Source organism: Lycorma delicatula, chromosome 3, assembly GCF_047948215.1.
Source record: "Lycorma delicatula isolate Av1 chromosome 3, ASM4794821v1, whole genome shotgun sequence".
Taxonomy (NCBI): domain Eukaryota; kingdom Metazoa; phylum Arthropoda; class Insecta; order Hemiptera; family Fulgoridae; genus Lycorma; species Lycorma delicatula.
The window spans coordinates 9394096-9406392 of NC_134457.1; the positions used below are offsets into that span (position 1 = coordinate 9394096).

A 12297-nucleotide genomic window follows, 5' to 3' on the forward strand; every position below is an offset into this window, starting at 1 on the left:
AATGATGACAATAGTACGAGAGCAGCTTATCAAGTATTGAAAGCTTATTGCTTTTGTGAAATGAAATATATTATCAATGAAATCACCATCAATTTCATTTCCTTAAGCAATTTATCAGATAATATTTTCTCTTCATAGAATATTTCTTTGCATTAATAAAAATAATTATTCCATCACCAATTTGAAAGTAAATATTATCTTACAAGGTCCAATCATAAAAGTATTTTACTCATATTTAGCTAGTAGTAAAAACGAATAGACATTTTACTCAAATATAGACAGACTGATTCAGGAGGCTAGGGAAATACTTTAGGAACTGATTCTAAAGCTTGAAATAAGAAAAAAATTTCATACAAACATGTCCAAAAATACTTTGTTATTGAGTTACAGCTAGCAAAAAATGTCACCCGGATTTCATTTCCTCCCGCTGAAACAAAGTCAAACTGAAATTTTAAAGACATATATAAGAGATAAGCTTGATGGTTTCTTATGTTTTTTGATCTGAAATATCAAGCAGAACAAGCCATAGAATTGTTTCTCTTGTAGTTTTCATGATAACAACAAAAAATAGAAAAATTCAGTGAAGAAAAACACATTAGCTGTACTAATTGCTGAGGATGGTCTTTTTTCCTGTTTAGTCTCCGGGAATCACAGTCAGGTATTACTTTATAGGATATGCATGAGTGTAATCTAGTACAGTCTCATGTCAAACATTTCTGAAATGTGTGTTTAATTGAAACCCAACCACTGAAATAAACACCGGTATCTACGATCTATTATTCAAATCGGTATTAAAGTAATTTCCTTTACCATGATTTGAATGTTGGAACTCTCGACTTCGAAATCAGCTGATTTCGAGGTTGCTGAGGATAAACTGAAGCAAATGAAAACGTTCTGAACTAATTTTTTCTAAAAACTTCTATTATAATATTTAGTTTGGTATGTCGTTGCAAAATAAAAAAATAATATTTTCGCCAACTAACCAACATGGAGAACATAACATGAAAGTATAATTAAAATACGTTTTAGTGTTAGATATTAATTAAAATATTTAATAAAAAAATAATTTTAATATTATTATAGATTTAATTTTTATTGTAAGTTACTGTATCATAATAATAAATGAACTTTGTACACACTGATTGAGATTTTTAGTAAAGACGGTTGAGCGCGAGCAGCGTACAAATTCCGATGAGTTTAGTACTTCATGTTGAAAATTAGAGCCCATGTGTTGTGATAATGGTTACAATTCGTGGAAAATTGAAAAGGAGCCTTGATCCTTCCTCTGAAAACACTGGAGATAATACAAATACACTTGCAACAAATAATCTTCAAGTAAGTCCTACTTTTGAATTGTTACGATTATTTTTCTAGAATTTAAGTTATGATTAAGGTTAGTTTTCAGATTTTAACTGAAGTGGATTTTTTTTTGTTTATTTAAATACGATAAATGAAAATAAACTAAAAATGTTCAGTTTTCTTTAATAATTCAATCACCATTTTTCACTTATTTATTTATTGTTCTGACCTGTTGCCGATTGTTTATTCTGTCTCGTGTACGTTTTAGGTTATGAAATGTGACTACATTTGCAGCCAGACATAACGTTTCATTTAAAAAAAAAATCTTATATTAGTTATAAGTATGCTTCTTTTTGAAATCGATAAATCTGGCTTTTTCATTGTTTAGAAGTTTGTCTATATATTTACAAGTATATTTTGATTGATTTGTATGTTGCGGTCGTTTTAACTTGTTCTTTTTTTTAATATATGTTTTATAATCTTTATTTTTATATGAATATAATGCCAATAAAACTAGACGAATGACTAACACCCACGATTAACAGTTCATGCAAGAATTATCTTGGTTTATACATCTGGAAATTTTACACAATCCAAACTGTTATATAATAAATAAACATACTATTTTGGCTTGTTTCATGATTTTTTAAGTGAATTTTAGTTGGACATAAACAAAAAACATATTATTTTGACTAATTTTTTTTTGCTGTAAACATAAATTAGAAACTACAACTTTATCATGGATTTTTTCCAAAATAAAAACTTGGGCTACTCCTTGTCAACTCATTCAAATCTTATTACACTCATTTGATCAGTTCAACTTTTTTTTTTTAAAGATGTGCCTTACCCCATAATCAGTCCGTATCCAAATCATGTTTTAGTCAAGACTAGTTTTAATTTAACTCAGCGACATAGTGTATTTATTATTATTCATACACAAGTATCCCATAGTTCTGAAAATGTCAGGACAATTTGGTGTAATTATATATATTTATGAATTCACCTCTGATTTTCATGAAATTTGGAATATACCTTATTTAGAACCTAAGTTATTCACTACAATTAAATCAGAACTTAAATAGAACATAATCAACAAGATAATTTGATTTGGTTTAAGCAATGTTGCATGTGTAACTCATTTTCTGAATTTTTGAGTTATAATTTTTATGTGAGATTACTTACTTACTAAATTATTTAGAGTAGAGCTGTATGTATTGAATATACTGGGTGCCTTTTATAATTTAGCTTACTGTTATAACATACTGTATTAACAATATGTTATGTAATTGTTACAAATGAGAAAATATTTATTTGATTTCAGTAACATACAGGTGAACTACAATACAGTAGTTTAACTGCAATTGGTACAGTAGTTTTAAGGCAGATAAAGATTATACAAGCTTAAAAAATGCAAAATAGTTCTGTTAATGTGGCTATAAGCTTTTAATTTTTATACCATGCTCAGCTTGAATTCCCATTTCAGAGCTTACCTCCTCTGACATCACTTTTTACCTGATTTTAGAGCTATGGTCCTAGATGTGAGATTTAACTAGTTTTTCTTCCATTGTAATAAGAAGAAACTGAATAAATCTTTATAGATATTTCATTATAAACAGTGTCAGAGTATAAGCTGGGAAAAGTTGGCCATTTATGCTATTTATTTCCTGGTGTAGCAAAATAAAAAACATTACAACATTGTCAAGAATTAATAATAAGTGAAATGATAAAATTTATCATCATTCATTTATATTTTTGAATATTTTTCCTATATACGTTGTAAATAATTTGTTAAACATGTAAATATATAAAAATATAGAGTTTGTTTACAAAAAAAGAAAGATGAGAGTATTTGGTACTTACATGTTAATGTGGGGCCACTCGATTTGCGCTGTTTTTAAGTTCTGTTCATTATTGTATTTGGTTTACTTTTGTTATTAATAAGTAATAAGTTTTATATAATTCGTATATTTAATGTTAATTTGACAAGGTTAGCAACCGAAGTGAACATTGTTTATGTTTGGTTAAATTATGTTTATTACGTGTACTGACAAATCATACTTATATCAACATAACCTACACTCGCTTTGCTTGTGAATATATCGTTAAATATACAAGGGTCATTCTGTGTCAAATCAACAAGATGGGTAGCCATTCACAACCTGACCGACTGGGATTTTTAAGAAATTTGGTATGAAAAAATATACTGAATTTCAGATCTCTGTCATGAACTGTTTTGTTTTTAGAGCCCTTAAAATTTGCTGGAAAATGGCAAATTTTGAATTGCAGCAATAGTAAGGTCAACATAACTTTGATATTTATATTTAATAAAGTAGAGTGATATACTTGGACTTATTTTAAAGCTTATATGATGCTCATTCATATGATATACAACAAGCCTATCTTTACATAAATCTTTATTTCAAGGTCTTTGAATTTTGACCTTGAATTAAAAAAAAAAAAAAAAATACATCTTCAATTTCTTTATGAAAATATATTTTATTCGTCATTATATTACAAAATAGCTGTACAAATTTAAATCTGGGACTGCATTGGGATCAAGAGTGAAAAAAGAAAATGTATATCAATGTTTTAACAAAAAGATCCTTTTCGTTGGGTTTTAAGGTGGTAAATACTTAAATTTTTATTGGCTGAACTTGCAAAATCAAATAAAATGTCTTTCTAACTAAATGCAAAAAGGTAATATGTTGCTCATTTTTTTTTTCTAATAATAAGAAATAGTATATTTCAACTCAATGAAATTACCATCGGTGATGTAATGCAATGACTTGTAATTGATACAAATTTAAAGATAAACGTGTTGAAGCTTACTACATCATCAGTTTAGTCATAGTCTATGTGCATTGTTTTAGTGTAAACAATATTAAATATGACCTTAAATATTTGATTTATTTAAAAAGTTTATTTGTGGAATAATATGATGTAAGAAAGTATGAGCACTGTATAAATAAATATGCCTACCCTGAAGTCAAGATATTTACTGTTTATTTATTGATTGCTAAGTGTTGGTATAGTTACTTAGTTTTTTAAAGTTAGTTATCTTAAAGTGTACAGACAGAGTCCTGGCTGCTGGGGAGGGACCGGTTCACCCCTCTACGGTGGTTTGAGGCAGGCGAATAGAAGAATCAAAAGATCCAGACTGGCGAGCCAACCTACCTTGCTGGACATATTGCCGGTAGATGGGAAGGCTCGTTTGATTTAAAGGACACTTTTCTGGGTTGAGCTAAATTTGATTGCTAATCCAGCCCAGGAGAACAGAGGAAAAAAGGTATCATTTGAAGTATGGCAACTTCTTACAATAATAAATGAAATGTTATAATCAATTTCAAGAAGTAAGTCATAATAATGTTATTAAGAATTTACAAAAAGTGTTACCATGGATGACAGAATAAAAATCCCAGTTTAGAAAGTGATTGGAAGATTTGTGGTAAGTGTCAAAAAAACTTGTCTCTATTAGTAATAAAGCATTAGAAGAAGAAGTAGATGATGAGTGAAGAAGCCTTTTGTGATAAAACAAATTATGATGCATTAGGCAGGCTTAATGAGAGTCTAGTGAGTATTGGGGAATCACCTGTAAAATCTAAAAGATTGCAAAAATTGAGTCATCAGTGAAGGAAAAAATATTCAATATTGCTAGTAAAAACTCTGAGGCTTCCCCTCAAGTTGAACCTGATAGTGAAATCTTGGTACAGTTGAAAGAAAAATTTAATTGTATAACTGATAGAAGTCTTAATATAACAATTCTTACTCTTCTTCAACAAAGTTGGAGCATCAGAAAAGTGCAAAATGAATTCCCAGCAAGAACCAATTACATGATACAACAGGCAAAACAACTAGTTAAAGAACAAGGGATTCTGTCATCACCAAACCCTAAACCTGGAGAGTGTCTGGATCAAAACATAGTTGGAGTATTCAGGTGTTTTATAAATTAAATGATGTAGTTGTGTAATACCAGGCAGAAAAGTCTGTCACAGTCAAATCACCTTGTGGAAACATTCAAGTTTAAAAAAGACTAGTACCGACTAATCTAAAAAAGATGACATCAACAGTTTAAAGAAAGTCATACAGGTATTAATATTGGTTTTTCTACCTTTGCTGCTTTACATCCTAAAAATTGTGCTTTAGCAGATGGCAGTGGAACTCATATGTTATCCATCAGAACGTGAAATTAATGTTTGAAGGATGTAAATTAAATTATTTAACAAAGGAGTGCAGCAATCATTTCACTTATAAGCACTGCGTAGCTCAAATTATTTGTAATCCACCTCAAGAAATTTGTTATGTTGGTGAGTGTAAAAATTATCTGGATTCTGTCAACTTTAAAAACATTTTAGATACAATATTTGTTGAAAATTCTGTGGACAAAATAACTTTTAAGCAATGGATATCAACTGAGGGTTCAAGTTTAGAAACAATAGAGAACACAGAGAAGATTTTATTGAAAAATGATCAATTCTCGTTTGCCATATATTTTTTGCTTCTCAGCAGTCATACTTATTAACAAATTTAAAAACTGTAATTGTACCTGGGATCTTTATCACATTACGTGATTTTGCTGAAAATTATTCATTTGTGCTACAAAATGAAGTCCAAAGGTTTCACTGGAACAATCAACAGGCTATATAATTCATTCTTTTGCTTTGTATTTTAAAAGCCAAGAATTTGCACACTTTAAATAATTCAGTTATGTCTGACTGCCTTAAGCATAACACAATTTCAGTTCACCTTCAGAAAAAATAATTCAGTTTTTAAAAGAAAAGTATAATATTGTGAATAAATTAATTTACTTCTCAGATGGCTAAGCAGCACAGTGTAAAAATCTTAAAAATTTTCTGAATTTAACGTATCATAAGGATGACTTTGATGATGAGGCGAAATGGTACTTCTTTGCCACATTACATGGCAAGAGTGAATGTGATGGTCATGGTGGTACTGTTAAAAGATTAATATCAAAAGTAAGTTTACAACCCCATACCAACATCAAATAACAGTCACTCAGGTTTATGATTGGGCTTGGTCAAATATTAAAAATATGAATTTCGTATTTGTTTTGAATGAAGAATATCAGAAAGAAATAAAGTATTTACCTCATTTAGCAAAAACAGTAGCAGATACTCAAAAGTTGCATAATTTTTTACCAGTCAGGAAAGTATATCTTAAAGGAAAAATTATTTCCAAAAATGAAGATTATGAACAACATAAAATTTTGCATGAAACAGAATTTGGTTTTCTTGAAATTTTTGATATAAAAGGTTTTGTTACTTGCATTTTTAATGGTGCTTCATAATTAGTTTGTATATTATTTACAAATGAATCAACAGAAGAAGTGGAAGTAAATTTTCTTCACCCTCAAGGTCCATTTCCTTCTTATGTTTTTTGAGCGTACAGTGATATTCTAATATTACCTGGACAGAAAGTACTAATGAAAGTTAATCCAAAAACGGCTACTGGATGTACATATACATTATCTGAAAAGGATACTATTTAGGCAAGTGACAGCGAAATAATTAGGTATTGCAAATAAGCACATAATCATGCTTTTAAAATTTAATTTAATACTAATTTTATTGGTGTAATTTTTAAGTAGCAATAACTGAAAGCTAATGAAAATATCAGATTAAATTTATTAAATCATTATTATAAAAAGTTAATTTTATTAAGAAATATTTTGAAAAATTAATCAGTACATTACAATTAATCAATACGTAAGTGCTGTTGATGTATTTTATCAGACTATTGTTAAAATTAATACAAATTAAAATATTTATTTAAAATAACAGTTACTGGAATGAAACAGTTAATTTAAGAATGTATAAAACTTTAATTTGAAATTTTTATTGATTTGCCTTACTGTAAGATTTCTTATTGTGTAAGATTTTAAGACTTAAAACGTCCAAATCATAAACACCATAATTATAATTATTTAAAGATATGCATTATTATATTTTAATTATTAGTCGTACAATTATATATATTATTCTTCTTCTTCTGTAATAATGTATTGTAGCTTCTTGTGTAATAATGAGTCTTGAGAATTATATTTTATACATAATTATATTTTACTCTTGAGTTTTTTAGATCATTTAAAAATGTATGAAATTTATTGTTTTACTTAAATTAATTTAATACCACTTTTAATCAAACTCATTTTGACATTATTGTTATTCATTGTAGAATCGTTATAAAACTAATTAGAAATTTAAAAAAAGGAAATTTTGCTAAAAATTGAAACACTTTTATTTTTTATCTCCTGATTCCAAAATAGTCCCAGTTTCAAATTTTCTCAACTGCTTCATGTATAATGACAAATAACATATATTTTTTTATTAAAAAATTGAAGACCTGTTTTTTTTTTTTTTTTTATTGAAGATCAAAAGTCTAAAGGCTTGAAATTAATATTTATGTAAACATAGTCTTGTATATCTTATAAAAGCATCTCTTAAGCTTATTTTATGCTCTTTTGATGTTATTTTTTTTTTAAGTAAGTCCAAGTGTATCATTCTACCTTATTAAATATAAATATAAAATTATGTCAATCTAACACTATTTCTGCAAGTCAAAATTTGCCATTTTCTAACAAATTTGAAGGGTTCTAAAAACAAAACTGTTAATTATAGACATTTGAAATTCCGTATTTACTCATAAATCTATCAACAGTTAATTCATACCAAATTTCATAAAAATCCCAGTTGATCAGGTTGTAGGACTTGTTGATTTCACAGAATGACCCACAAATTGTATAGAACTTATCATAACACCACAAAAGTGGTATTTACAAACTAAATACAATAATTAGCATACAAAATAGCAACAGAAAACAGTGAAAAACAACAGTACTTATTAATGGTGGAAATCGAGTGCCCCCCATTTACACATAATTACCAAATATTCTAGCATTAGATTCATTAAGGAGGGAGAAAGTTTGAATAATATTTTACAACATTTTTTCTGTAATGTGTAAGTTTAATCAAAATTATAAAAGTTATTTTCAAGAAAAAAAATAGAAATTTTAGAAAATTTTGCTTATGTTTAAATATTTAAGAAGTAACTAATTTTTTTAATAAATTTATCCTAATAAGTTGTATTATGTTTTTTTTTTTTAAGGTTGGCGAAGATGATAATACTGATAATTTTTTAACAGAGATTACCAATGAAGATGATAGTTCTGATGAAAATGTAGGTAGCAGTGAAGAATCAGATGGTGATGATGATAGTTTAGATGATAGTGATGAGGATGAGGATGATGATGATGATGATGATGACGATGATGATGATGATGATGATGATGACGATGATGAAAATGAAGAGGGAGCTAGTGATGATGAAAATGGAATCAGTGATAGTGATGATACAGAAGGGGATTTAAGTGGAGAAGATGAGGAAGAAGAAGATGATGATGTTGATAATGATGATAGTAATTCTGAAGATGATGAATATAGTAAAGTAGAGGAAAAGAAAGAAACTCTGAAGCAAAATGAAGAAAAAAATGTGAAATTAAAACCTCTGAAAGATGTAAAAGAAAATGAGATTGAGGTAAAAAGTGATAGTAAAAACATTCTCAAAGTAAGAAAACTAAAAGCTAAAAAGGGAAAAAAGAAAGAAATGAAAAGTGAAATTAAAAAGTACAATATTGAAGAAAAAGATGAGTATGCTGATGGTGATACTTCTGATGAAGAGGTAATTTTACTTAATATTTTTCTTAGTATAGTATTAAAACATTCTTAATATTTTCTGTAATGATTGATAAAATTGATAATTGTTAACTACTAAGTCTTGAGTATTATGTAAATTTGTTATAAGCCTAATAATTGGTGTGTAGCATTTAGTCATGCATAGCATCATGTCCTGTTCCAAGAAAGTGCATATAGTGCATTTTAAGAATTAACTACATACAGAAAAAACGTATTTAGAATATCAACAAAAAAAAAACCCTGTAGTAATTAGTGTGTGTTTTGATTAAGTAAAGACCATAAAACAGTTGTACTAAAAAATGGTATTTTGTGATCTTTCATGATTTTTATTTATGAAGTTTTGACTGAAAAATTGGCTACAAAAAATTATGTCCCAAATTGTTGTTGAAGATGTTAACCAACCAATAACACATACAAGGAAAAACATCTTGCAGCAGAGCATGAATTTTTCTGGTGTTATAGAAGTGAATGTGATGAATTGTTTGATCACATTGTTGTCGGAAATGAAACTAAGATTTCTTATTTGAACGTCAAGACAAAACGGCAACAGTCAATGCGATGTAGCCATTTGCCATCTGGAACGAAGAAGTTCAGACAAAAATGCTTACTAAAAAATGAACTCATTACTGCTGTTTTTTTAAACAAAAAAGGTATCTTGCTTGTCGAATTTAGTGATCACTGAACTACTGTGAATGTTGATATGTTTAATAAAAATAAACGCTGTGGGATATTACAAACAGGATTTTGGATAATCTTCAAATCCTCCCTTACTCAGCTCCCAACAAATTTTTTTTCTTCTTAAACAGTGGCTTGAACCGCAAAGGTTTGATGATGATGATAAATTTAAAATTGGTTTTACTGTATGGTTTAAGTTACTATTGGAGAATTTATTGAAGAGAGATTGAAGAAGCTAGTTTGCTATGAAAAATGTGTTGAAGGCACCTATGTAGAAAAGTAGTTAATAAATTTTCTAGATGTTAGCATATACAAAGATAAAAATAATCTAAAATATAGTTTATAGAAACCCCAGTCTATAGTAAATCACTCCAATGCTCTAATAGAAACAAAGCATTTTCTGGATCTATGTTCCTATGAACTCTTTACTTTGTTCTCATATATTTTTCATGAGGTTGTGTATATTTATATACACAGTATATATATATAATCAAACATTGTAACCACTGTACAGATAATTATTATATACTCATAGTAATAATATTATAGCATCAGATACAGTTCATAAAAAGTAAAAACACTACATAAAGGTGTCCCAAAATGAGCTACATTTTATTTTTTTAATAAAACACCATTTTTATTTGATAATCGATTATATTTTTGCATTATTAGAAAGTAGTGACATGGATGGAGATTATGTGTAATACAAAACATCTTAACAAATGAGCACCCATGTTCACTCTTTTGACATAATTGCTGGGAAATGTTGGCAATGTTGTGTTGAATTTCTTCTTTGAAGTCCTCAATTGTTTGTGATTGATTGATGTTTACTTTATCCTTAAGAAAATCCCAAAGAAAGATGTCTTAATAATGTCAAGTCACATGCTCTTAACGGCCAATTCACATCACCTTGTTGCAAGAAAACACAACCATTAAATTTTTCTTGCAATAACTGCATTGTTTCATTGGCAGTGTGGCTACCTATTTATTTTTGTCATCCATTTAACTCTTTAATTTAGTCATAAACTCTGTTTAATTTATTCTTTTCTGTATTTGTTTTTTAGGATATTCGTAATACTATCGGTAATGTTCCAGTTAATTGGTATGAAGATTACAAACACTTAGGTTATGACTGGGAAGGAAAAAAAATTTTAAAACCTGATCATGGTGATCAGTTGGATTACTTTCTTCGCAGAATGGAAGATCCTAACTTCTGGTTAGTAATAAATATATATATGAGAATATTATCGGTAATACAATAATAATTATGTTACCCCCAGTAATAATTATATTACCTCTTCTCCTTTTTTAATTCTGCCAAAATTTTAAAGCCATAAATGCAATATATTGTTGCATGTTTGCGGCTCGACAGGTTATTGAGAGATTAGCAATTAAAAATGTTTATATAATTACAGTTTATCAATGTGCTGCTTGGACTAGAAGTAGCTTATAGACTAAGGTCAAAGATGGTGTGCCTACGCAAGCTGCAGGGTTGCCACATCTTGCAAAGAAAAATCAGTCTCATTACTTTATTGTCGCACCTTGTATAAACATTAAACATAAAAAAACACTTGCATGTTTTACATATATAAAAAAAATATATGTATAAAATTTGCTTGAGGATAGTTTACATTTAATAATCTTTGAAGTAATGAAATCTATAAAAATTCAGTGATATGTGATTAAAAATAGTGATTGTGATAGGATTATACCCAGAATCTGAACTGTCAAATTAGAAGTACAAAGATTCAGTTTTGCTTTTCCTTTCAAATGTACATGTGTGTCTTGTTTTGAAAATATAAATGATTCATTAATATATTGACTACATAATATATGTGCTAATAAAATTTAATATTAAATGAAATTTGAACCACTAATCAATATAATTTCTAGTGTTCATATTTGATATGCATGAAGGAATTAATAAGTCTCGATTTCTGTTCTTTTATTTAAACTAAGAGGATTGTTTTTTTCCCAACATTTTAATTAATATTTAGACATAAATTATGTTAAGTTCATGAAAAAACTTTGTTGTGAGAAACTTTGATAACAAGTAATAGCTAAGTCAGTAAGGATTTTAACCTTGAAAAATTTTACTACAGCAAATAAATAATTGGAATGGGTTCTGAAAAATATGTAGAATAAAAGTGTGCTCTAGCAGATATGTATAATTAACTATTTAATTTCAGTGTACAATTTAAGTTTTCGGTGTAGGCTTATTTAGCTAACTGATGTGAACGTCAAGGTTTTTCAGTGACTTTCACAGTCACATTACCTTCTATGGATCTAAAACATCTGTGTGGGTTCCACTGTGTCCAAAGCACAACTGAATGCGTCTCCATATCTAGTTGTTCATCCACAACAGCATATTAGGGGTGAACATTTCAAATCCTGACTGAACACCACCTTGGAGATGTTTGTTATTGATGTATCTGTGCTTTCTGATTTTTCCTTTTTACAAAACCCCAAAGTGCATTCTCAGTTGTGGTGAGGTCAGGGATTCTTGCTGGCCAAGGCAATTGAACTAGTAACTCTTGTGACCCATGGGCTCTTCTGTTCAATCCAGCGATTCAAAAAAAATTTCATTGAGTCATCTGCAGATATTCAAAGCAAA

General features: G+C 28.5%; 1 protein-coding gene across 1 annotated transcript in view; it reads left to right on the plus strand.

Annotated features, from left to right (window-relative positions):
* Positions 1 to 1152: 1152 nt before the first annotated feature.
* LOC142321372 (ribosome biogenesis protein BOP1 homolog) overlaps positions 1153 to 12297 on the plus strand; it is a 49950-nt gene continuing 38805 nt past the window's right edge. The window contains exons 1-3 of the mRNA XM_075359403.1: positions 1153 to 1335; positions 8422 to 8994; positions 10748 to 10899. Coding sequence (XP_075215518.1) covers positions 1240 to 1335; positions 8422 to 8994; positions 10748 to 10899 — 821 coding nt within the window. The 5' untranslated portion in view covers positions 1153 to 1239. The remainder of the gene's footprint in view (positions 1336 to 8421; positions 8995 to 10747; positions 10900 to 12297) is intronic.